Genomic DNA, 27522 nt, shown 5'->3' on the forward strand with positions numbered 1-27522 from the left:
TAATTTTTTTTTTTGTCTCCAATTCCAGTTATTTCCTTTTCTAATGTGTGAATGAGGAGGTGAAAAAGATAATGCAGTAGGTTAACTGCTGGCGCAGTGCTGGCTCTTGTGTTTTTGTCTAAAACCGCTATGGCATGTATAGTATCACATTTTAAAAATACACGTTTGCAGTGTTCCTTTCGGAGAGTCTGTAAAAACAAGTTTGTGTGACCATTGTTTGCCTATTTGCTGTTGCTGAAACGGATGATACTTGAACGGTTTCTTGCCAAAGTAGGTCATTGGATGGTAGGACTTGCCTTCTCTGTGTTTAGCATGACTTCAACTCTGAAAGAAGCAGTTTTATGTATTTACCATGCAAATACTCAAAAGCCCAGAAGCAGCTTATTACAGCTAGGTTTTGTCCTTTTTGGCACTTTACTTAACAAATCATACACTATACTAACATTGACCTGTGTAGTTGGTTACTGTCCTGTTTATACTTCATCTGCTCCCATGAAGTCACTCTAAGGAATGTAACAGTTTTTATGAAGTTCACAAATCCTTATGGCTGGAGTTATTTAGTTTCTGCAGTTGGAGGACTTCAGTTAGTTTGAATGGTGGAGGTAGTCCCTCCATCAGTGAAGAGGTTTATTGCGGGCTGTGTCTTTTTAAGGACTTATTTCCATCTGATGAGCTGAATACATGCCAGTTGTATCTGAAAGGCTCGTATTTCCTGTATGAAACTCCTCTTGCAGAACAAACTACTGAGATGTGAAGCAAGAATTAATGTGAACTGAAAGATCTCTTATACTGTACCATAACTGATCAGTAGTTTGAGAAAAGAACAAAAGTCCTTCTGTTAGCTATTGCTTAGGCTTTACGTAAAGATGTAGTAATTAAAAATATGAAAGACTTTTAAATTCCTGTCTGCTTCTTTAAACTCTATGCATATTTATACCTTTTCAATGAAAATTGCTTGTGCCAGCCTAGATAGATGAAATCATTTATCGAAGCTGAGATATTTACCATATGGTAGAAATATATTTATTGTGGTTGTCAGGATAGGAGTGTATATTTAGTGTTATTTTCATTTTTGATTGGTCAAAATGTGTGTTTGTCGTTGGGTTTTTTGGTGTTGCGTTTGGGTTTTTTTCGTGTTATAGAAGGTTGCAGTTGTAGCACTTACATGATTCTTTGGGGAAGGGCAGCATTCTGTGAGGTTTGCTAGCTGGTGAAATCCTTGAGGCTGCACTTTTCAGTGCACTTTTCCATTTCTGTTAAGTCTACTCTAATTGAACAACTTCAAACATCTCAAAAAAAATTTAAACGTGTTTACTGGAGGCTGTTTGTTTACTTGCTTAAAACAATCTGCAGTAATTCAGTCCCTAGGAAGTAACAATCCAGTTTGATAGTGCTGAGCTGATTTTCATGGCTTCCCGCCTGGAATGGCTGCTTGCCTTGCGCTGCCTTTGGAGCTTGTGACATCTTCTGTGTGAACAGGTTAATTCAGGTTGCCAAACTGACTGAAAACGGGCTCGAAACCTAAATAACCTTCTGCAAGATTAATAAACAGAACCACCATAGGTGATAGATGCAAGGCAGGAGTGTGTTTCAGCGCGGTTCTGTTGGCTTAGCGGTACTGTCAGATAATGTCTAAAGCAGACTCCAGGCAGTAACTGGAGAGTTCAGGGGTGGTCATGACAGGCCAGCTTAGAGTGAGGGATGGAAGGGTGAGATAAATTTGGAACAAAATCTTGAGCCTGATTGGTCTGAAAATGAAAGATTTGGAAATATTAGGAGCTGATGATCGGGGGCACTGAGGTGTTGTTTGTTTTGTGAGGTGTTGGAACAGCGTAGGCTGTCTAACCTAGGTAGGACCTTGCTTGCGGGCAGTGAAACTGAGGCTTGGGCAGGAGATGAAAAGGAAATGGTAGAACTGCCTACGCAGGGAGACTGACTGGAGCGTGAAATCAGCCTGAAGTGACAGTTCTGTATGATGAATCTGGAGATTCTAGTTCTGCAGCGAGGCTGTGTAGTTGTCAACAAAATGTTTTCAACTTACAGGAAATTGTGAACAAGCTGTCCTTTAGTTTGTGCATGTTGTGGTCAAGCTCTGAGAAGACAGGGAGGCTAGAACAAGCCGTTTCTGTAATCAAAAGTAGGGCATGGTGATGGTTTTTGTTGATATGTTAATACATGTTTTCCCATGAGATCATTGTGTCAAGTATGCTGGTCATTCATACAGGGATCAGGGAAGGAGTGAGAAACTTCATACACAGGGAAAGAAACTGCAGGGCATGTCTGTTTGCTGGAGAAACCCTGGAGCTTGCTGAACAAGACAAAGGCTGTAGGAAGAGAACTTGTGATGTTCTTGTAAAAATAGTTGAATTCTATCCAGATAAGTTGGACTTGATCCATCTGCTATGAATTTTCTGTGAGATTCAAGTTGAGACTAACTTACAGGTACACTCAGCACTCACACCTGCAACCAAAAATCTCTGGGAGCTACAGAGACAGGATGTTAAGTGCTACACAGTGCCTGATAGTCCGAAAGGATCAAGTTCTAGGTGCCCCAAATCAGATACCCCAAATGACTGAGAAGTCTAGACAATTTAATTTTGTTGCCACTCTTCTGTGTCACGTGTGTGTTGGAGGAGGAATCTATTAATGCTTATGAAACAACTGGATGTTTCAAGAACCCATTTAAAATAGTGGGTTTGAAATCACTGTAGGGTACATTGTGATTCAAAAATTATTGAAACGCTGAAGGCCACATGCTTGAAAGCTGGAAGAAGAATAACAAATGATTGTGCAGTGGTTCAGCACTCAGTGTTCCCTGAACTGACTAAGACAAAGGGACTTCTGGAGGGGGAAAATACCATCTGGTTTATAATTGTGCATACTCCAGAGAGGGTGGGGTTGTGAGGCAGCACGGGAGTGTTAGTGTCTGCTGTTTACCCACTTGTCAATGTTTGAGTTGGCAAATCTTATTATCCTTTTAACAGTGTTTTTTCTACAGTACAAGAACACGTTCACTTAACAGCATGCAACTACTGTTGCTGCTATGTAACTTTAACTTGATCTGCACAACTTAATATTCCACGTTGAAGTATTAGAATGTTTACTCGATTATTAATATGAATGTAGAGCAGAAAAGTATTTTTTTCTTCTTAAGTTGCATATAATAGGTTTTGGATTTCATTCGAACTGGCTAAATTACAGCAACCAAAACTTGCTTGTATTAACTCAGTTAAATTCCTGAAGTACATTATTTAAAAAGTGAGAACAGGAATGTATCATTCAGATATCACTTGGGTCTTGTTTATAAAACTATAATCTGCTGAATATTTCCGGACTTAATATGTACTACACTTTGCATGGCTACATTAGAGCATCATTTTGCTAGAAAGCCTGGTTTCTGCTGTAAATTTACAAACTGTTTTGCTTTACTTTTGTTATTCCAGCTGCCCCGTATGTGGGCAGCATCTGAAGGTTAGTCAGCTTGCTGACCCAGTTCTGCTTTAGTAGTGTTGCTGCTGTGGTGGTTTGAAAATATTGCAAGCCTTCAGAAAAGGTCCAGCAAATGCGTCTCTGTCCCCAGGAGCATTACTTGCTAACCAGCTCGTCCTTTTTGCATTGGGAGTGGTGCACAGTGTGCCTATGTACCTGTTAAACACAACCTTAAAAATACTGTATGAATTATGGAAGAAAACAGTATTTTTAAAAGGTCTGTTTAGCCCTGATCATGCACTATTGTCAAAAGAGTTTGAAAATAAAACACTATTTCAAAGAAAAAGTGATTTTTCTCTTTGTGGCTGAATAGTATGGATAGAGCTTAGAAATACTAGGACTATATACCAGTAGTTTTGAATTATTAATTTTAAATAACTTTTCAGGATATGACTTCGCATTTCTTACCTTACTTAGATTGTAGTTCAGCTGAAATAAAATATTTGAGTCCATTTTAATGCCTTCCAAATGTAGTTGCTGCTATTTAGATGAGATCAAATAGCTTTTTGTGGGCCTTGAGAAATCAAATTTTAAAGTTAATGAAGTCTTCAGTTTTCCCTAACATAGTTCATTTTGCTTAGGATTTTTCCATGCATGTGTGATACTGGAATGCTTTTATTGAAGCAATTCGAATAATTTTGTTCTCACAGAGCCCCCTAAGTGTGACTGTACATTTGAGTATGACCTTGTATTACAGTTCAGAGATCTGTAGTTACCTTCTACTTCATGTACATACATTACATTGGGTTGAGATATATATCAATGTGTAATACAGCAGAACTTAATAAAATATTTTTAAAAAGAAAGGATTGCTTGGGTTTATTTTTTTTAAGTGTTAGACATTGCTTCACTGATCTATTGATTGCCTTTTCCTTGTAGCATAAAGGAGTGCCATGGGTTGCCTCTTATAAATGGACAGAATTGTGACCCTTACGCAACAGTCTCTCTTGTGGGCCCTTCCAGGTAACATTTTGGTTTAAAATTATTTAATCTAAAGTGCTGTGATCTTAGACATGGAAAAGAAGGTCACGGTTTGAGCAAAATCTTTAAAATATAGAAAAATCTTAAAATATTTTCTGCATACATCGCATCTCCCGTTGTTGCTGTACTGTCATCTTCCCTACTGTACTCTGAAGATGGTGAAAGTGGTTGGTCTGTCTGAATTGCCTGCACTGGTCAGTAACCACTTGTCACTCAGTTCTTTTTTTCTTCTCAGGTTTTGTACCAAACTCTTATCTGCACTGTACTTGCTATGGGTTCTTCTCAAACTCCTGTATGGGATGATACAGTCAATTGCTCACTTGCCTTCCTCTGTTTCCTGTTTTTCTTAGTGTGAGAGTTTCTTTGTGGCAAATATCTAGCAATTGGGAGGAGGCAAGAGTAGAGGCTCTGGTGAGACCTTTCTGATGCCAGCACCTTCAGAATGCTACGTTCAAAGTCCCCATGGTTTAAATGTCTCCTGGTTTTTGGATCAGTAATCCTGAATAACTGTTGGGGTTTTCCATTGAAGAAAAATCCCATATCACATGCATTCACTATCTGCAAGTCCTGCACCAGTAACATCTAAAGTAAGCTAGGTTTCAGGTTTTAATTTTTTTGCAACATTAAACCTTAGTCAGTCTACTTTCTCCAGTACTGAAGAATTGCTGCTGTGAGCAAAGAGGCAGAACGGCTTGTAGTAAACTTGTGTTTTTTTAAAGACTTTGGAAGGATTGTCCATGAGTAAGCGCTGAGTGAATGGGGCTTTTTTTTTCTCCTTGGTAATACATGATCACATTTTTTAAGGTTTGAGCTGGTAGGGTGTTTGTTTGTTTTGTTTTGTGTGTTTGGTGGTTGGTTTTTTTTGGGTTTTTTTTTTGGGAGGGGCTTGATTAGTTGGGGGTTTTTAGGAGGAATAGAGAGATTTAAGCATTATACCTAGGAAGCATGGCTTTGATAGCCAAAGAAGGTAAATTGACATGTATTTCCCTTTTTAGTCCTGTGATACAGATGGAACCAGGTGAATGGTGGTCCCACAAAATATTTACCCCTTGGTATAGGAATATATGTGTGCAAATCTGACGGATGTTCCTCGTTAAGATTTTCCAATCCCATGTGTGTGTGACTTGTGTACCGTGACTGAAATATTTATATGGCCAATGCATGAAAACAGTTAGTTGATGTTTAGGACAGTTTTTCTTCTCTGTCATCTGTTTTTCCCCCTCATTTTGTTATTTGTTTCTTTCAGAAAGAATCTTTATACTATCTGCTCTTTACTAACTGTATAAGACTGTATTCTTTTATAAAATGTGTAAAACTAAAAACAAAACACAAGGGACTGAGGAGTAACTGTTTTGTTTGACCGTATGCTGCTTCGTATCTAGCATTAGCAGCAGTTCCTTCCAAAGAAAAGGTTCAGTTACTTGGTGTAACCCTCTGTCTGTAGAGAAGTCGTGGGTATTTCCCTGATCAAGGAGGGTGGGAAAAAGGAAATCGGTGGTTGAACAAGATGAGGAAAACTGTGCTTGTAACCTGCAAGCAGTGGGAAGGAGACTGCCTGCAGACTTCAGTTTGAAGTGCTTTGAAGTCAGTAATATCTTTTACTTGATATATGTAATTTATACCTGTTTGTGAAATTAAATAGAAACTTTGAGCTGGACAGATGTACAGTTAGTAGGTACAGCACTTGAAATTTTAACTTTTCAAACTATATTGTGAAGATGAACTCATTTGATATTTTCTTCATTGATCAAAGTGATTTCTAAAATGACGAAAAATGTTTTAACTTAAATGCATGGGTCCTTCTTGACAATAGAATGTCTTTATAATTGTGTGTTTAAGTTGTCTATGGTAAAAATTTTACCACATTGGAACAGGAATGACCAAAAGAAGACCAAAGTAAAGAAGAAAACAAGCAATCCGCAGTTTAACGAAACATTTTATTTTGAGGTAACTTTTTGTGTGGTATTCTGCCTGTTTATCTGTTTTATGCAACCCTTCAAGTATTTTTAAGCAAGCTGCATAGCAGTACCTAACACAGGAAGGTCTCTTCAAGCAAATTGAAGAGCTTTTACTAGTCTCTCAAATGGAAGAGAATCACATACTTAATTTTATGAGGACTGCCAGACAATAGCATTCACCTTCAATTGCTATGTGAAAAAGAACTTCCTCACAAGCATGTATGTGAAGGTAATTTGTTATCTTGAATCACTTTATAGTGCATCTGTTGCCATCAGGAGTTCTGAGAGAAAATTAATGTATCCCGTGGAATTCAATTTAAATATTTTCAAGAACAATGAGCTAAAAAAATCCCAATTTATTTCTTTAATAAAACGAAGTAGCAATTATACCCAATAAAGCCTAATTTTATTATTTTATGTTTAAAAAACTTTTTCATTATTTAGGACTTTATTTCAGTTCTACATGAGTTACCCTACAGTAACCAAATTATGAGTTTCAATTTTCATCCGATTTGTCTCCATAAGAAAAACCATGTTTGCACGTAAGCATACTATACTGTTCAGCTGAGGGTTGGACTTAGTACAACTATTACATGTGCCTCAAATGGATTATAATTTAATGTGTTTATATAGTTCCTGGTCCTGCTGTGGGACTTACGAGAAAAGTTGTTCCATTCTGATGTATAGAGTATCAGCTTGAAGCGTGTTTCAGTTGACTTGCTCAAGATCCTGAGTGTAGTTTCTTAGGAAGTATATTAGGATAAAAATGTGATCCAAGCCACTCCAATAACTTTATGACTTCAGATTTATTGGAGTTAAACTGAGAATGCAATCAGTCAAAAAAATGGGGAAAATTAAAATAAGAGGTTGTAATTGTGATAAAACTCAGTCAAGAAGAGCGGGCTTCTTATTTGTTTCCTTAAGCACCTCAGAACTAACTAATACTTTCTTTGGGCTCATACTGAAAACGAATAAATTATTTCCAGTTTCATGTCATACTTCCTTTTTTATTTTCCTAATAGATCTGTACTATAATTTCCTTAAATATCAGTTAGCCTCATCAGGCTCCACCATGAACCCTTCTTGACCAATTTTTCACCTGCTCTCATGTTTGGTGAATTGAACTTTTCCCTTTTTAAAAGAAACAGTAACTATTTAGCAGTGTTAAAGAGGCAGGGTTTTCTTTGTTTTTTGATATTCATAATAAAATTGTAAAAAGTATTAATAGAAGGAATTACTTCCAGGTAACCAGGTCCAGCAGTTACACCAAAAAGTCCCAGTTTCAGGTAGAAGAAGAAGATATCGAGAAACTAGAAGTCAGGTAAGTTACATAGATTAGAAAGTAATTTATTTTATCATTATTAAATAATAATATTTTATCATCAAAACAATAAAGAAATGTTTTATTTTAGTGTAACTCCAGAGAATTGTAGGAAAGATCCTTCTAACATATAAAATTACTCAAACTTTTCAGTGCGTTTCTTACCAAAGATGAGATTATTTTTTTAAAAAAAATGTTTTAAAGTAAATAGTGGTAGGGCATTTTTGCAGCCTAAATTTGTTTCTTGTGCCTGTGAATAAAGAGGCATGAGGACGTCCTATCAATGTATAGTAGTTTGGGCAGAATACTGATTATAGGACTTGTACTGAAGGATAACCAGCACACCTGATGCCAGTCCATGGTTTCAAGCGTAGTTGGCTATTTTAATAAAAACAGAGGGAAAAGCCTCTTTTATGAAATTTTAATAGTTTTTGCATTGCTTCTTAGAGGGACGTTTGCGATGCATCTTTTCCTTGCAAATGCTAAGAATACTTCAAAGTACGTTCCCCTTTTCTGCTGTTACCTTTAGAGCAGGCCTGTCTGTACTTACACTGTGTAGTTTGAACAGTTGAGAGCCCTGTACTCCATCTGTTTAGTGCGCTCATGCACATACATGCACCAGATCTGCTGAGTGACAAAAGGTCTTTAAGGCTTCAGAAGTCTTCAATGCATCAGAAGAATTTAGTGGTTAGTTTTAATACCTATTATGTTATAGAACTAACTTGGTATGTGCATTTTCAACTCTTAGCTTCATGAATATCGTAATTAGAATTGTATATTTCATTATAGATGCAAATATATTTAGAAAAATAGTTATGCCCCAACAAATCCAGTATTAATTTCTTTTGTTCTTCTTAACAACTGCTGTCTGTCAGAAATGTCAGAGAGGTAAGAAGTCATAGAAAAAACCCAAGGTGCATGTCTGGAGTCTGTGATTCCTTTGGAGGTTGTAAGCATACAAGCTGCTGTTTGGAAAAACAAGCGCATGTGTTGGTGTGGCATTGCAGTGTGCCAAATTCTAGCAATTAGATAGGGATATGTAAATGTATTGGTTAAGAAGTTCACTTGAATTACCTGAGAAGAAGTGTGCACAGTTTTGGGGGTGGAGACTGCTCAGAATACATATACGTTGCCAGTATCACTTTGATTTACTGATGCAAGGTCTGCGAGTCTAACTTTCACTGTTTCTTTATCTGTTCCTTATGGGTTAATATGCCACCTGTTTGATTCTTCTTGATTTAATTAGAGTGGAGTGAGATTTCTAACATTTCTCTGCCTGCATGCATGTGGATTAGTGCTGTAAGGCAGTTATTGTTAATTAGATTTTTATTCCTCTCTGGGAGGAAAAAATAAGCAATGTTCTTATTTTCAGGGTTGACCTATGGAATAATGGAAATTTGGTACAAGATGTGTTTCTAGGAGAAATTAAAGTTCCTGTGAAGGTGTTAAGAAATGATTCCTTTCAAGCATGGTAAGAAATGGTTCAGAATTGAATTTGCTTCTATCTTGCAGATCTTCCCTTGAAAAGGATGTGTTTTGTTCTAACTATCCATTAAAATATGTCTTCTTGTTCTAGTCTGGGTAAAATGTCTTTCCAAAGAGTTTTGCTGCTGAATAAATCAACCTCGCCAGAGGGTGCGTTTTGCTCTCCTCTTCACCCGCTCCCATAGAATAGTTGGGCTGTTTGAGGGGAAGGTGTGGAGAGTGAAGAAGGGAAGACTGAGATAACAACCTTTCAATCAGCTTGCTGGATTTTGGTGACCTGTGTATGCTTTTCAGCTTAACCAGCAAACCAAGAGCTTCTCAGAATTGCATCATGTGAATTAAATTCTGAAGTCAGGCTTCCAGAATGACTGATGAACAGTCTATTTAAAAACAATCACTAAGTATGGCTTTTTTTCCTTCCTTCCTTGGGGAGGTTCAGAAAGTATCTTCTGGAACCAACCCAATGCCATTTCAGGGGAGCAGGCACAGCAGCTTAAAAGCTGGAAGGGTAAGGTATGAAGGGAACTCAAAGACCTCTGCCTAGCATAGCAGCAGCCTCCCTTCTGAAGTTCTTGCAGGCGGGAGGCAATCTCTAGCCCTGTCATTGTGCCAAATGCTTAGTCAAATTAATGAAATATGCATCTATTTTAGAATTGTCATGTTGCTTTCAGGTACTTACTTCAACCAAGAGAAAATGGAAACAAGTCTTCTAAAACTGATGATTTGGGATCACTTAGATTAAATATCTGTTATACTGAGGACTGTGTGCTTCCATCTGAATACTACACTTCTTTAAGAAACTTGCTGCTAAAATCGTCAGATGTTCAGGTACTTATTTTAAAATGTATTTTAAAATGAAAACTTAAAATTAATTATGCAATTCCATATGAGATGATGTGAATTACGCGTTTCTAGGGATTTCCCTTTTCTTTGCACGAATTACTTCCATCACAATGAGATGAGCAGCTTGCAGAGCATCTACTTCGGCTCTAAACTACCAAGATTTTCTTCCTATCTTAGGAGAACCAGCGAAGACAGTGAAATAACCTGTGCTGTATGACTGAAAGAGATAAAATACTTTCTTCTTGTTGGTTTCCCACTGGCTGCTGTTGCCCCCCTGGATTTAGTGTTTTTCTGGGGACGCTGATCCATTATTGGTCCTGAAGGGGCAGATAATCACCTTCACCAAAAATGGTCTGCTTCAGAATTGATTTTTAATTCCTCTTCTGAATTGCTTCTGTCTTCCCCAGTATGTTAATCAGTGTGACAGAACGTCTCATGTGGACATAGTGGCAAAGACAAAGTGTAGTAGATGATTAGCACAACATTGAAACCAGGATCAAATTATAGTAACCAAGCTTTATATTCCTAGGTCTTTTATAGCTTTTTTTCACTTAATTGTTGGTGAAATATTGGCAGAGGGGAATAAAGGTAAAGAGGAAGCAGATCATGACTAAAAGGTTTGCTAGCCTGTATTCAAATACTGCTTCACTGGAATTCAGGGAGAGCTGAGTATGTAGGTAGCAACAGTCAGCAGCTGTCTTTTTACTTAACTGAAATAATTTGATCAGTATTTGTATGGAAATTCCCAACTGTAGAACAGCGACAGAGTCTTTACAAGTGCGAGAACTGTATTTTAATGTACTCTGATCATAGTTTTAAAAGTCCTATAAAGATATATGACATAGTAAAGCAATTGCTTACTGCCTCTTACTTGGATTTGTGGCAAAGCCATACTCTGGCGCTTTAGGGAGAATGAGAAGGGTGAGGAGATGCTCAATTTCATTCTTGAATGTCAAGTGTAGTGTAGATAATACTAATTTTCAGTTAAGTATTTCTGTAGGAAGGAAACTTTTAATTGCCATGTTGAAACACTGTTAAGAAGCTATGTCTATAGTCATTTTAGATTTGATCTGTACTTTGCCAAATACAGGAAGAACAGTTAACTATTTCACTTATGATTTCATACTCTTTTTCACAGCCAATTTCTGCATCTGCTGCCTACATACTGAGTGAAGTTTGTCGAGACAAGTATGATGCTGTTCTGCCTCTTGTGCGGTTGTTGCTACACCACCATAAGCTCGTTCCATTTGTTGCTGCAGTGGCAGAACTAGATCTAAAGGACACTCAGTATGTATTTCATGTTTTATGATGTCATACCTTTTAGAATTATTCTTAAAGTTTCAAAGGGCTTCATGATACAACCTTGCTAGTTAACCATGTTGTATTTCTTTCTCGCATTATGTCATACTGGTTAAATACGTACATATTTTAATGCTAGTTTATTGAAGCCGGGAGTCAGAGTTAACGGTTGTGTGATTTTCGTGGAGCTAGTATACAGCTAAACATAAGGTGGCAGTCCAGAGTTGTGTCTAAGAGCATATGGTTTTATTTCAAAATGTCACAATTTAGCCATTCTTCAAATTTTACTGGTCATTAGGTTGGTACTTAACATTTTAAAAATTGCTCAGAATCTTATCCTGTTTCCTTTGGTATATGACTTAAATGTGGGGTGTGCTGCTTCTGCAAAGATGTAAGGACCTGTCCTGCATTCCTTGAAAGTAGCAAGCACAGGAGTGTTTGCAAGCAGCAGTGCATGGCCTGTGAATTTGCAGCTCTGCGGTTAGCAGAGAAATGAAGTGGACCTGAGTAGTGGCCACTGAGGTGCTGAGTCATGTCCTTGGAGATCTGGAAGGGATTTTGTCGCCACAGGAGGGTTCATTTCCAAATTTAAATAAAGTGAGACAGTTTAACTGTAGAAAGAGGTGACTCCCAGAAAGTTATTTTCTGAACTGCATTTTAGTACACACATTCTTTTCCATTATAATTGAACTGTAACAAAGATTAAACTAAACCTCTAAGACCAGAGAGATTTATTTAGCACAGCTGACTCTGTTTTCTTCAACAGCCGTAATGAATAAAAAGTGTAACCTTAGATTGAAGATGTTTTGGTTAAAGTGTCTGAGTTTATCAGTGCAGTGTAGCAGTATGCTGTTCATTGTAGCTCTAAGACTTTTTTCAACAGGAGTACTGAAGGATTGTATATCAATGAGGTACAAGTCTTCATTATTTTTGAAATTTCTTCAATTGTTCTTTCTCACATTCAGCAGTGGATTATAACTTCCTTTGTCTAAAATTTCTTAGGCTTTTCCTTATGGTTTTATTTATGTTCTTGGTTTTGGTAGTAGCTGTAATAATATTGTTGTGTATTCCCTTTTGTTTCTGAGTGCCACTGCAAGCTGGATATCTAGATTCTGAAATTCCGGACTGAAATATATGAAAAACATATTTTAAAAAAAATAGTAAGAAAAAGTATTAATCAGATTTTGTAACTGACCTTTTTGTTTTTATCCTGTTGAAATAAAATAAATTACTTTCTTACAGAGAAGCAAACACAGTCTTCAGAGGCAACACATTAGCAACGCGGTGTGTAGATGAAATGATGAAAATAGTGGGGAAGCACTACCTAAAGGTTACTTTGAAACCTGTTATTGATGAGGTAGGTTATCCTAGTGAATTTTGTTTCAGGACACTTAGCCCCCCTGGGGTATCCTGTCTCTTTGACAAGCATTCTGCTTACAGCTCCATATGTGGTAGTAATCACTCAGGTCAGGGAATGCTAGGGGAAAATTAAATTGATTAATAATTGGTTATGTTTAGTGGGAGGAGCTGCTTTTTATTAATTATGTTCCAGATGCTTTAAAACAAACAGTCAATGACAGTTTCTTCAGCCTCTAACACGTTGCAGAATTTACCCACAAAATGCTTTATATAACTGATCCACATAAAAAGGTACCCACAAAAGTGGGGATGATTACTGAATGCTATTATGGATAGTTAGAACCTATTTAGAGTTTCATCCCTAAATGTAGCAAATTATCTGCTTTTAAATAGGTGCATTTCCATGCCCTCTGTCTGAAAAACCGAACTGTGTGTTTGTTTCAGATATGTGAGTCTCCTAAACCCTGTGAAATAGATCCCATCAAATTAAGAGAAGGGGATAACGTAGAAATCAATATGGTGAGTTCCCGAATTTGTTTTTTCTAATGTCAATTTTCTCAAAATCTGATAGAAAACACTATAAAAAGCAGCTCTGTGTAATGGAAAATGAGTAACTTACTATAGCAGTGCAATTCTCTGATTCTAGAGCAAAAAACAGGAAAGGTTGTGTTTTCTTATCCCTGTTTGTGAAAACAAAAAAGGAAAAGTCCAATGGAAAATGGGAGGGGGAGGAAGAAACTGAACGGAGATGACAGTCTTCCTTACCAGTTTGTTGGGTGTTGTGGTTCCTGATGTTCTGTAGTCAGCATCTAGGTGATGAGGTATCTAATTAGGACGACTTGAACACTTTTCATTGAAGTTCTGCTTGCCACCTGCCTGTTACCAGAGGATGACATTTAAGGCAATAATTTCTGCAACAAACTAAATTGATATTCAGTGGGTGTGCATGGGAAGTGCTTCTTCCTTCGAACATGTCGTTATCAAATTGCAAGAATAGGTTTTGATAGATAGTTGCATGTTCCCAGACACTCCTTATATACTTCAGTGTAAGTGAATATAATTAAACTATCTTTTAACACTAGTAATCCCTTTTTTAAAATATGCATTGTACTAAAATACCTAATTGAATAGTCAGGCAGGGTTTTGAAAAGAACTGCAGTGTTATGTTTGTGTTCAGGAAAAAACCATAAAAATGCAAAAGATAATGGTCTGAAAAAATACCTTTCTTCATAATTGCAGGAAAATCTACGCTATTATGTAGACAAAGTATTCCGTGAAATTGTGCGGTCAAGTATAAGTTGTCCTACCCTAATGTGTGATGTTTTTTATTCTTTGAGGCATCTGGCTGCCAAAAGGTTTCCAAGTAAGTGTTTCCTAAAAACTTTTGAAAATTGTGTTTGGAGTGAAATATGTAACTTATGTAGCTTATGGGGACTATTAAAATTCTTGCCTTGTCCAAAGCTGTGCCCTGAACTTCTTACCTTGACAATCAGGCATTTGTTTTTTCTGTCAGTCTGTAACTTATAATAAAGCCTTGTGGTCAATGAGCAAGAGTTTTGTATTTTCTGATATGAAAATGTAGCTGGCCAGAAACATTGCAATACAGCAGCGAATAAGAACTCGCCAACAAAAGTATAATAGAAGAAGAGCACAAAGTAATACAAGAAGTGGTTTACTTGAAAAGAGACATAAAATTTGGAAGAGCTGATCTCTTCATTGCTTCTAAGGAAGCAAGATGTAAACTTGAAAATAAATTCGGTATGTGCACCTTAACTACATGAAGTGCAACTGTGTTAATAATGACTAGTACATTCAGAACTTCTATGAAGATAGCTTTACCAGAACCATAGATTTACTACTTACAGGTAGTTTTGGAGAGGATGGAAAATGTAAAATATTTAATGCATTTGTAATGTGGCCAGTATTAGAATTGTTTTATTCTTTCAGAATGGTTTTAATATAGCAATAGTGTGGTGGGCCTGAAATACCCTTTATCCTTCAGTCAATTAAAATCTGAACTGTCATATAATAAGCTACAAATGAGGAATGTACTTCTCATCATCTGGAGTCTTTCTCTGGTTCACTTTTGTCACTGGAAGTGATGCCATAAATTCCTGAAGCTAAGCCAGTCCTTTTGCAGTAGCCAACTTCCCCCGCAGATCACACTGAAATGGTCAGTGGAGTAAGAATGTGATCCCACTAGATTTCCTCGTGTAAAGGTGTAAATGGTATTACATGAGAAAATCCTCATTTACAGCATTAAAACCACTGTGGTTTTATGATGGATCTCAGAATTTGAGTTAAAAGTTGTTCATATGAGTTGACTGAATTTGTTGTGCAGCATTAATGTATTTGAATTGATCTGTTTTGGGCTTTATGGGTGAATAAACCCAACAGCCTTAGTGTTAAAAGGCAACTCCTACAGTATTTTCTCTCTGTGTTCAACATGCATACAGCTGTACTTAATTAACTCTATATGTAGATGCTTGCGATAATCTCATCATTCGTAGTAGTGGAGCTGTTGAGCCGGTTTTATAGAACAGAACTTCTTTTCAGAGAAATAAACCCTCTATTATAAGTAGAACATCTCTTACCATGGTCACCTTTCTCATTTCATGTACCATTTCTATTCTGTTTTAAAATATAAATGTCTCTTCTGATGTTATCTTCATAAGGATTTTTATGTTGACTGTCTTCATTATTTCCTGTTAAGTTTAGTGCATGTTACATTTCATGGTTTTTCTCTGCAGATGACCCTCATGTACAGTATTCTGCAGTGAGCAGCTTTGTGTTTCTTCGTTTCTTTGCTGTAGCCGTAGTCTCACCTCATACTTTTCATTTACGACCTCACCATCCAGTAAGTTTTGTGAAGCTTTGTTCTGTTTTATTCATAACTGTTGGATCTGTTTATCTGGGAAAGCATAAGTTACTTCAGTGGGTCTGTAGCTGGGAAACAAGGTTATTGAATGTCTCTACCTTGAGTTTTCAATATTATACCTCACCAGAGGAATTAAGACATTTGCAGTTCTTGAAGCGTTAAATTTTTCAGTCTTTATGAAGTGTTTTCAAATGATGAAGAAGAGCTATTGATATTAAAGACACTGTGCCTTTTTTGGGAATGTGCTGCTTTGTTAGAACAGCAGCATGACTGAGGGTTCTTTAAGGCATACGTCTAAACTGTGTTGGTTACTTTCAGTGTAGAAGTTAAATATCCAGATGTCACTTTAAAACCACAAATGGAAATCTGTTTTTTAGAGTTATCCAATAATTAGTCCGTGTATCTATTCTGGACTCAACTAGTTGCAGTGGGTTGCCAAATCTACCATTTTCAGTTTTCAAATTGTCAAGTAGATATGAATTTAAAGAACAAAAACCCAAACACAAAAACACACCATGACCAAATAAACTTAAAAGGTAGGAATATGGAGATAAGACAAAAATACTGTATTGTTTTCACATAAAATACAGAATAGGTATGAAATCTGCTGCTCTAGAAGTCATCTTTATTAGTTTATTTTATCTACTTAAGTGTGTTGTGCTCTTGAAAGAAAAAAATCAACGTATTCAAATTCATTCATTTGACATTATCCAGTTTATTAAGCAAAAAGTTTACAGGATTTTATTGCTCGAGGGTTAAACACTTTAAAGGGAACAGCAAGGCCCCTTTCTGTGGGTGTTTATAATCCTGTACTGAAATGCAAGCAGTGAGGTAGCAAATATATTGGTCAAAAGCCTTAAAGACCAAGTTTCAAGTTCGCTTCGTATTATGAAAATTTCTGCCATTTGTCCAGCAATTGTTCATTCTGTTTAGCGTTAAGTTTTGAATAGTTCAGAAGTATTAGATGTGCAGTAACAGTTACAAGGTTTGAGATGATTTGTAGGTAAAAATATTTTTCCAAGTACTACATTAAATTCTAGTGGTAGTGAGTAAAATACTGAACATGCTGCAGCATCTTCTAAAGTATACATATTCACAAAGCACAAGTGCTGATAGAGGACAATATTTTGCATATGCTTCTCTTTGGGATAAGAAGAAAAGGAATGAACATATGTCACATTTACCTCATTGTGTAATATTTTCATTTTTAAATCAAAGTTTTACTTGGAATTGTGAAAAAATGTGACTTCTGAATTTTGTTTATTTCAGGATGCTCAGACTTCTAGAACTTTAACTCTTATATCAAAGGCCATCCAGACTTTGGGGAGTTGGGGAAGTTTGACCAAAAGCAAACTTGTAAGACTACTAAAATTCTTTCTTATTTCATAGATAATGTTCTTTAAAAGTTTATTTATGTCAATATACCTTTTCTTTCAGTCAAGTTTCAAGGAGACGTTTATGTGTGAGTTTTTCAAAACATTTCAAGAAGAAAAATTTACTGAATCTGTGAAAAAGGTATCTTTCAACTAGATTTTTTTTTAAATCATTGGTGTATCTGGTCAGTCTGAATTTTTTTTTTTAATCAGACTTTATTAGATCTGCTGTTTAGGAAATTATTTAAAAAACCTTGTGTGGCCTATGGGCATCCTTTGTTACATTGTTCCAAGTCCCTGCAATATATTTTCATTTCATCTGTTGCATAACGTATTTGTTCTGTTACGGGAGAAACTGTGCATATATATTTTCAAAATAGCTTTTGGTTGTTCTTTGTTTCCGAATAGTGTATATTCCCTGTGTATTTTTCCTTAAGTTCTTAGATGATGTTTCCTCTACTGAAAGTAAAGAGCCCAGTGGCCTGAGTGAGCCAGTGCATCTAAAAGAAGGGTAAATACATCTTGAATCTATATAGTGCAAAACAGAATTGATTTTACTTTTTCTTCATTCATGCCAATGTCAGATTAATGCTCATGAAAATATTTTATATACTGTAGAAATCATTATGTTAGTAATTTGTGATAATTCTTTGTTAGTTTGCAGAATTAGTTTAAACCAACAGCTGTAAAATTTCGTAACTCATCTTTTAAATACTTCAGAAAAAAACTTTAAAGCAGCTTAAAACCTATTAAAGCCTGTCTGCATTCCCGTTGCAATTCAGTGTGTGCTCTGGGATTGTTTATTCAGGATCGTGAAGTGTATTTTAAAAAGAGCATGTTAATTTAATTTATAAATACTTTGCATGTGGTTTAAGCCCAAGCAGCTAAATGTTCTGCCTTTAATGTAGGAGAAAAATTGACCCTGTAATTGGAATACTTACCAGTAAACGATAGAATGCTTTTATAAAAGTTAAGGTACAAATCACTCCAAGAGATGAACTTTTTTTTTGGTGTTAATCAAGAATAGCTCATGAATTAAGTAAAAAACATTTATGGGGGAAAAAAAAATTGTATTTATCCAAGAAGCAGATTCATAGCAAGTAAAGATTCTTCTTTGAAACAATCATCCGAAGTTCAAACAAGGAAGGAGGGTACCTCTGATTAAGATACTAAAGAAAGGAGACAATTGTGCTGGATCAACATTTAGTTATAGCAATTGGGAAGCTAATCTGTATTATAAATGCATGGCTGTTGCTCAAAAAAAAAAGGTTGCTAATGAGTGTACTTAAAGTTTGTGTCCAACCATGCTATTGCGTCCCGTTCAGTGTCATTCCATTTATATTCAGTCTCTGATCAAGATACGGCCAAGTACATTCACATGTAGAAAGTGTCAGGAAAGAGAGAATCTTGCAGTTAGATATACGTTACTTGCTTTTAGGAAAATGTGGAGTTCTTCTAGATGTGATTATAAGTACCTACTCCAAATTTACTGCTACGAACAAAAGTCTGGATTGCATATTTTTTGAACTCCTTTCCTGTTTATGGAACCCTGGAATCACCATATTGGGAGTAGTCTTGAGGATCTCTTTTGAACAACCAGTAGATTTTTGTTGTTGTTGTTTTTATCTGCAATTAAGTAATTTTTAATGTTGCTACATGATGAACAATTATGTGTTGTCTCCAGAAATGGTTATGAAAGCTCTTCAGAAGACTAATGGTTGCATTTCATTTCATTCTGTCTTTACAGAGAAATGTACAAAAGAGCTCAGGGAAGGACTCGGATCGGTAAAAAGAATTTCAAGAAGCGATGGTTCTGTCTAACAAGTAGAGAACTCACCTACCACAAACAGCAAGGTAAATTATGTTAGTTTTACAATTATTTTTTTTTCTCAATATTTACTAAGTATTTGCATCTGATTTATTCTTTTTAAAATGCATAATTTTCTTTACCTAAAGTACATATGTTGTTGTAGTTACCTGATTACCAAATGCTTCTGTCTATGATTCATGCACATTTTCTCAGTAAGAAAAATGCACGTTTTGAGAACTTAACCTCAGTGCACTGATTCTGTAGGTTATAAATCAGGCTTCTTTTTAAAATGCTTCACTCATCTGTTTGCAATTTTTACAGATAAAGAACCTATTTTCACTATTCCAATCAAAAACATCCTTGCAGTAGAAAAACTTGATGAGAACTCCTTCAACAAGAAAAATGTGAGTCAAAAGATAGTTTATATGTAATTATCGATGTGTTCTTTAAATATAATATGGTAACTAGCTTATAGAGTTACTGAAACCCTATTACTAAACACCTCAGAAAAAATCTTTTTGGGTCAGGAATAAAAAGCTGTGTGCAGTATTTCCAAGTACTCTGAATGTGGAACTTAACCTGGAGATTTGGATCTGTGTACCTTTTCTGTCTGATTCTATGACTTCAGCCCCCTTTTCCAAATTTCTGGAATGAAGGTTAAAACTACTGTGACCTTATTACGAAGCACTTTTATATAAGGTGTTAGTATTATGTATTATGTTATGTTCTACTAGAAAAGTAGTATTACCAAATTTGTATTTGCCCCCTTTGAGAACTTCCTACGCTACCTTCGTCAGCCAAGACAGTTGTCTGTGCTCATGGCCTCATTCATAACACGTGGGTATTTCTATGGTTATTTTAATCCAAAATTCTGAGGCAGTGATAAAAGAAGGGCTATTAGTGAGGCTGAGGGTTGCTAAAGGAGAGACTTCTGGGGGTCTTCTGTTACTATTGGGAAATGAAGATGAGATCACACTTAAAGAAACGTGAATGAAAGGTACAGAAAATGCATCGTGTTCTGGTTCTTTTTTTGGATCAAGAAATTATGTAGGCAGAACACAGGGAGCTTTTTTTTTTCCCCTCCTAAATAGGGCTATGTAGTAAAACGAGAGAGGTGAAAAGTCTTCCTCTTTCCCTTGTTACACTTTCTGTCTTAATTTGGTTTTGTTGAATTGGCTGAGCTTTGAACTCTTATTTTGATGTATTCAAAGTTGCTCAATAACTGGAGTTTTTTTCCTGAGCAGAATAACGTTGTGTTCCTTCTACAGATGTTTCAAGTACTACATGGAGAAAAGCCGCTCTACATCCAGGCAAATAACTGTGTAGAAGCTAGTGAGTGGATAGAAGCTCTTTGCCGAGTAACGAGATGCAACCAGAAGAGGCTTAGTTTTTACCACCCTTCTGCTTTTCTGAATGGGAGCTGGCTTTGCTGCAAGGCTACGATAGAGAACACGGTGGGCTGTGCTCGTTGTACTGCGTAAGTTGCTTCTCAAATGAAAATACATATGTTTTGTTGGACAAATAATATATATGATTCACTCTTGAACTTGATAATCTGAAGGCAAGGCTTTGCTGTCTGCTTCAGCAAGTTGTGCTACTAAAAACATGCCCTACTAATAAGACCTGACTTGAATGGATTTTACCAAGTCTGTTACTTTGTCAGCCACCATGTGAAGTGAAGGTAATCAGTCCGGTCTGTAAACTGGAACTACTGAATGGTTAATTTCTTTCCACAGAGCATAACAGATTTAATAGTTCAAGTTAATTTAGATGCCAAGTTGAATCCAGAAACATGGCACACCTAGGTCACCTATATGAAATAATTTAAATACCTTGCTGCAGAGGGCTCAGCCTGGAAGTCTGTCTCTCGCTAATGACATTGTCTTGGTTTATACAGTCACTTTTTGATTTTAACCTCATGTATTTTAAAACACAGCGTACTAGGAAAATCAGCTAAATAATCTTAGATGTAGATTCTGACGAATCATTTGTTTTTTGTAGGCATGTCAGGAAAACAAATAACGTCTTATAATGCATTAATGCCTTTGTTAAATTGCTGATTTCTGAAAATGATATTTCTGGTCTTTTTAATTTTTTTTTTTCCTTAACTGGGTGCATTGCATAAATTACAGAATAAAGATCTCAGTCCTCTAAAATTCAGTGTAAGTCTTACAAGATAACTTTGTGAAAATATATATAATAGTTTTTATGTGTTATTCAGTTCATTCTTACATTAGGTTTGTCAACAGATTCCCATTACTAAATAATAGGTTGGTTTTGTCTTTTTTTTTAACTCTTCTGGTTTAGGAATGTATCTTGTCCTCTTCTTGTTATAAGTATGGTAGATTTTGACATTTTAAAAGAGGTTTTTAACTGACATTTAAGAACAATTAACCTTACTTTGATTTTTTTTTTGAAATATTTTTCTCTTGACATACTGAATACTAAATTCTGTTGGAAAAAGTGATTTTTAGGATCGCTGTATTCACTGCTCTCAAAAATGTGTGTGTGTGTGTGTTTCTACAGAGCACGTGCTGGTTTGTGTAGCAATTGTGAAGCTGTTTGTAAGCAATAGACATATTGAAAAGCTAAGTATATTAAAGCAGTCAGGTTTTACTTACTTTCAAACCTTTCAAGAATGACTTATATTGACCACCTGTCTATTTTTTCACCTTTTAGAGATGTTCCTGCTGATACTCAAATTGAGATTGATGGAGACAGAGAGACAGAAAGAATTTACTCACTTTTCACTATCAACATGTCTAAACTACAGAAGTTGGAAGGTACTTAAATAATAATTCAGAAGAAATATACTGATATTATTCAGGTCTAATTCTTTAGGCCCATTACATCATGTCTTAAGAATTTACCTTAAAGTAGTAAGAGACACAGATTATTTTTTTGTTGTCTTAGTCCTCTGGTGTCAGACATTCTTCAGTCATTTCTTGACAGCAGACATCAGGTATGCATGTTGTTCTAATTGAATTTGCATATATGGAATATCTTAACAGTCTAAACAGAGAGACTGCAGCTATAGCTGGTTGCTCTTCTGTCTTTGCTCTCCCTTTCCTGACTGTGGAGTAAATTCTGTTGAGCATGGTCGAGTTGCAGGAATGCATTAGACTTCTGTTACTGTGACCAGCAGAGAGCCACATGCTCAAGGTGCTGAACGCAACCAGCAGAGAATAAGCCACAGATCTGTAAATACATCCAGTTGATACTGTGTCTCCTGCTTTTGTCTTAATCCATTTTATGTTTCGCCTAGAGTAACTTTACGTTTCAGAATTTCAAAATCACTGTTTACGTAAGAGTTAGATCTGTTTGTTAATTATTTAAATTCTAATTGGGATAATTGTGGTAACTTTTGTAGAGGCTTGTGGAAGTATAGCAGTCTATCAAGGTCCACGGAAAGAACCAGATGATTATTCTAACTTCACCATTGAAGATTCTGTAGCAACTTTTCATACCCTTAAACAGATAATAGATACAGTAGAAAAGCTGAATGAATGGCATGAAAAGTATCAAATGAAGAGATCATCTAGTGCTAAATATGGCAGTGAGTAAGTATCTTATGCACTTTTGACATACATGAATGTGTATTTTTAAAAAAATAAATCGCAGAACAAGGCCAGGCTTGTTGAGGTATGATTACTTAAACTAAAGGTAGATTTAGGCAATGCAGAGACGTGGAGAAAATCAGATACATAATTTGTAGTAATGCAGTTTTTTACCAGTTGTTAAAAGAAGTTCCTCTGGTGTAGGATTAATCTGTGTTCCTGCTGAGATCCCCATAATCGGGTGCAACAACTCTGTCGTTTCCTTGCAACTTAACTTCTGAAGCACACACCAGATTTATCCCGAACTGTCTGCTGACCTTCTGATTATTTTTTTTTCCAAAATTTCAAATTTCAGTTAAGTAGTAATTAAAATATCAAGTTACATAAAACAGTAAAATTTACACTGCAGAAACATGTATTTCATGCAGTGTTTTTACTGTGTGTAATTTGCTTACAATGCTCAATGATAAATACTACTTCTGGTGAAGTTAAAAAATAAATCTGTCCTTTAAAGTACAGTGGTGTTCCAGAACAGGTTCTTTTTGTTCTCTTCAATCCTGGCTGATACCTGTGGAACACCACTAGCAAGTTTTCTGATTTCTTTTTTGCATCAGTAAGTCTTGATTGACCAGAAGAAAAAGAATGTCCAACCTCCAATTTGGTTTGCTTAGTTTAGTATTTGAACCGAGTTGTTAAGAGAAATTGACTTCAATTTAGAGGTTTTCCACAAATCGTGGAGTTTCACAAGTAGTGGTAGAAATTATGCAGAAAATAGGTTTGCTTAATAAATTAAAATTGTATAATGAGAACTATAGAAAGCAAATGTTAACCTTAAAAATATTTACTTTTATTTTCCAGAGAAAACCCAATTGTTGGAAAGGTTTCCTAACCGAAGCGAACAGGCACACTTGGATGGAAAAAGAAACTGGAAACGTTCTTGAGTGTTTGTTTTTGGTTTTGTTTTGTTTTGTTTTTAAAAATCCATTATATGCATTTTTACAAAGTATTTAAGAATGAACACAAAAGCTAGTTGCGTTGACAATCTATTTAATATTTAATAGCAAAATATTTACTTGGAAATCTGGTCTTAAGGTTTATTCTCATTTTGCTGAAGAACCTGAAGTTCCAGGTTCTTGAGGTAACAGGTGTGAATAAATCTAAATGTCGTTTTGCCATAGTTGTCTTATTGGAAGAACTTTCTAAACAAATAAGCTTTTTTTCATGGAAGAAAGTCCACATGGCATTTGGTTGGATTACATCTCTCAATACGTACACTGCAAACATAGGTTTACCATGAGTGCCTGCCCTGCTGATAACGGATCTTGAAATAGAAATCCCAAGATACTATGACATGGAAATGATCTAAAGCTTCACACTCAATTCATTTGACTTTTTTTCTTGTATTAGGTGTTGTCAGGACTTGATTTATCTGCACCTGAAGTCTTACAAAATCATGCAGTATGCTGCATATAATCTGGACAGCAGATACCAGTGTTAGTTATGTTTTTACTGAAGAAGAAATCAGGGAACTTGTGTTGTGCCTCTTGTTTACATTTGGTGTGAGTAATATATGGAGTGACATGACATTAGACCACTATGTATTTTCTTTAGGATATTTTTAAGGTACGTATTTTTTCTTAATCTAAAAAGAAGTGCAGGGTAGCAACATTCTTTTTAAATAAGTTTGCCTACAGATAGAAAAATTTAAATGTGAACAGGTTGTGGTTAAGTATTGATCAATTTATATCATCCATTGTATGATTTTTTTTCTTGTTATTTTTTAATAAAAAGTAATGGCTAGGTCCAGCTCACTTTTTGACTAGAAATCTAATAAATAATTTCTATTATAATCACTCAAAGCACTTTAGATATCTGGACTATCCCAGATTATTTTTAGATACTTTGTAGTATCTGCTTGTTATGATCAGTTGAATGATCAACATTGTTTTGTCTTTAAGCAATGCTTCAGTGAATATTTTTGTATCTTTAGTTATATGGATTCATATTTGCCACTTAACTCAATTTTAAACTGGCATTCTTGACTTTAAGATTAATTTTTGCTCATTTCATCTGAGAAGTTAGGTTTATACTGAAAGAACATATATGTATATAACCAAGAAGAAGCAAAGATATTACTGTGGTAACTTTGCTTCATCAGTATTAAATATAATGGTACTCCTTGGAATAATATTGTTAATAATAACTGTATGTGGTACTTTTATTTTTGGAGCATTTGCTGTGGGATCTTTTGTTGTTGTTATATTGGGTGTGTTTTGGGGTTTGATTTTTTTGTTGTTGTTGTTTTGTTTTTGTTTGTTTTTTTACAATCATGATTTGGCCAAATTAATTAGGAATGTAAATTAAAAATAGAAATCCATAATGCTTGAAACAGTCAGCTATTTAAATTGCTATACATTTATGATGCTGTTGTAGGGAGGTAGGGAGGCTTTCTGTAATAGAAGCAAGTTGGCAAGACAGGATTGAAATCTCTTTTTGAATGAATGAAAGTTGTTAGAGTAGCTATTTGGTTTAATACCAGACAAACTGTTTCAGAGTATCTGGGATTCAGTACTAGCATCTGCAGCGTTGCAATCACTTAATCACCTCAACTGTGTTTTGCCTTTTCCTTTTTTACACATTCGATGTATTCGAAGGGACTTCTATCTGCCAACAGTTGAAATGAGGGGGAGGAGAAGGGAATAATGCCAAGAAATGTGTTTTGCCGAGGTAACGTGGGTCAGATTAATTGCCATTAATAAAAAGCTGCCATTAAACAAAGTTGAATGTGGTTGAGTGTCCAAGTGAGGTTTTGCTGTATATGGATTCACCCTGTGGCAAACTGTCTGTTCCTAGGAAGCCAATTTCTGTTGTTTTCAAAGTCAAATTTATGAAAACTTAAATTGTATACTCTTGCAAAGTTTTTAAAAATATGCACTTTTTTGCTTTGGTACAGAAACATCTAGGAAAAAACAAAGGCCATTGAATATTTGTGACCATTAAGATTCCTTATTTTATAACATCTTAAAATGCAATAGATGTTCTAGAATTTAATTAGGTACAAGTAGGATGATTAATAATAAAAGTTGCCTTCATTTTGATTAGTCTAGAAAGATGATGTTATTCAGTACTTAGTTCTGTTAGGATTGTAAATTATCTTTACTTTTAACTTGTATTATGATTATGTATTGTTGAATGTATTTTTATTTAAATTTTATTTTCTTATCAGGACATTAAAATGTTTTGTAACATTGCTTGAGAGTAACTCACAAATAAATTACACCAAACTTGAGATATGCTCTGTGTTTATTGTGAGATGTGACTTTTAAAAATGTTAGCATTTGTATGAAGACTAAATTAATGGAAGTTAACATACAAGAGCTGGATATAAAGAGATAAGTCTAGCTGACAGGAGAAAACAAAGCACAAAAGTAAGTTGAGTGTTCTTGCGTAGTCATCTGCAGCATTGGTGCAGTCTAACTAAGATTGGTGTTTGGAGAGAGAAGTGATAGTTAATAATTTAGCATAACAAGACGCACAGAAGCCTTAGTAACTTGACAGTTTTTAAAATGTTTGCAACAACTAGTCTGATGTATTGAAGAATATTTCGTACTGTGTTATTTGTGTCATACAACTAATATTTTTCCTTGCTTACTGATTCGTCTTTCATTACCTGTCCTGTGTACCAGTATCAGCTGGTATATAATATGTCAGACCTATTTTAAATATATTGCATGTGGAAAAGATAATATTTTCTCAATCTTCTTTCTTTTTTATGTAATCTGTGCACGTTTTCTGCCACCTGCTGTCCCCTTCTGTGCTCGCGAGCATTTTCAATGAGATAATTTTGTACAAGCGTGTTTTAATGTCTTGAGATCTTTTATTTCTTTGTACAGACAGCTGACCTGTTGTCCTTTATTGCTGGTATGGAAGCTCCTATTAGCAGTTACAGTGCAAACCTTCCAGCCATTTTGGAATTAATTTTGATGAATTCTGAGGTAAGCTGTCTTAATGCCCACACTGGTATTTGTTTTGGTCACATTTGCAGAGATCAGAAAGCAGAGGGATTTAAAGATAAAATTTGATGTATGGAGGCATCTTTTTTTCTGTGATCATTAAAAAAACTGTGGTAAGAATTCTGTGATGTTTATAGCAGAGTGATCTATTCTTTTCACTGGTAATATGCTGCCTTCCCTAACCGTTCAGTTACACTGAGTTTTCTCTAAACCGTGACATAAAGAGGGCATTCCTATTTAAGATCTATATATAGACTATAAGTAGACTACAGACAGTTGAGTTATATATATTTATCTTCATATAGTCTGCCTGTAGACTATATGTAGTAAACAGGATAATAATATATGGAAGATTATGTGTTTATAAGACATTATTTTTAATTTCTGCTCATCTGTATTTTGAAGTTTGCAACATGTGATAAGGACTAATTCAGTATTGCCTTTAAAAGAGCATCCATATGGAATAAAAATTAGGCCAATAAGCAGCAGCTCCTAGAAAAAGATATGAGCAACTTCCAGTAGAATGGACAAATGCATACAGTTTACTTAAGGTTCTTACAAGTAGCTACAGAAGCATATTTAAGGCTTATGTGATTTATGCAAATTAAATAAACCAGGAATCCTGTAATAGCAGTGTTACTGTGCTCAGCTGTGATGAGGCTGCTGCTGGAATTCTTTGTTCCTGAGATTCAGCACTTTAGGCAGCTGTTTAAAAATAAAAATCAAGAGTTTGAAGGTAGAGCTGTAAGAACTGGGAATATAGACTAATTTAGCTAAATTACTTAGTTTAAGAAGTCACTTCATGTACCTAGGTCAGGGACAAAAATTTTATAATCAGTTGCTCAACAATCAGAATACGATTTAAAAAGATCCAGTGGCTGCAGTGTCCAGGAACTACATGTGGTTTGTAAAAATGTTTTTGTAAAAAATAAAAGCAATTAGACAAACTTGCTGAATTGCATTTAAAATATTATTTACATTAATTAAAGTTGATGGAAAATAACAAATTCAGCCACACATAAAACTTATTTAATACAGTGTTCCATGAAATCACCAAAAAGACGATATAAATCCTTGTTCTCATTTTAGAAGCATTATTTATATGGGTGGGGTTTTTTAAATCCAATCAGACAATTTAGTTTACTTTAAGGGATTG

The 27522-nt window shown here is 35.4% G+C and overlaps 1 protein-coding gene across 3 annotated transcripts in view; it reads left to right on the forward strand.

The window, feature by feature from the left end:
* Nucleotides 1–25642, forward strand: part of RASA2 (RAS p21 protein activator 2) — a 47256-nt gene extending 21614 nt beyond the window's left edge. The window contains exons 6-25 of one of the 3 annotated variants that reach the window (XR_013922531.1): nucleotides 4369–4452; nucleotides 6345–6417; nucleotides 7673–7749; nucleotides 9122–9220; nucleotides 9906–10062; nucleotides 11216–11364; nucleotides 12619–12733; nucleotides 13180–13254; nucleotides 13975–14098; nucleotides 15486–15592; nucleotides 16883–16969; nucleotides 17051–17128; nucleotides 17424–17497; nucleotides 18734–18840; nucleotides 19118–19200; nucleotides 20065–20273; nucleotides 21476–21579; nucleotides 22167–22356; nucleotides 23212–23296; nucleotides 23761–23784. Coding sequence is in view for 2 of the 3 variants with exons in the window: in XM_080350056.1 (XP_080206182.1) it covers nucleotides 4369–4452; nucleotides 6345–6417; nucleotides 7673–7749; nucleotides 9122–9220; nucleotides 9906–10062; nucleotides 11216–11364; nucleotides 12619–12733; nucleotides 13180–13254; nucleotides 13975–14098; nucleotides 15486–15592; nucleotides 16883–16969; nucleotides 17051–17128; nucleotides 17424–17497; nucleotides 18734–18840; nucleotides 19118–19200; nucleotides 20065–20273; nucleotides 21476–21579; nucleotides 22167–22356; nucleotides 23212–23242 (2023 nt within the window). In the remaining variant the exon portion in view is untranslated. Of the gene's footprint in view, nucleotides 1–4368; nucleotides 4453–6344; nucleotides 6418–7672; nucleotides 7750–9121; nucleotides 9221–9905; nucleotides 10063–11215; nucleotides 11365–12618; nucleotides 12734–13179; nucleotides 13255–13974; nucleotides 14099–15485; nucleotides 15593–16882; nucleotides 16970–17050; nucleotides 17129–17423; nucleotides 17498–18733; nucleotides 18841–19117; nucleotides 19201–20064; nucleotides 20274–21475; nucleotides 21580–22166; nucleotides 22357–23211 lie in introns of all 3 variants that reach the window. The other 2 variants (XM_080350056.1, XM_080350055.1) reach the window with 2 other exon arrangements.
* Nucleotides 25643–27522: the final 1880 nt, after the last annotated feature.

The sequence above is a fragment of the Nesoenas mayeri genome, assembly GCF_963082525.1.
Source record: "Nesoenas mayeri genome assembly, chromosome: 9".
Classification (NCBI taxonomy): domain Eukaryota; kingdom Metazoa; phylum Chordata; class Aves; order Columbiformes; family Columbidae; genus Nesoenas; species Nesoenas mayeri.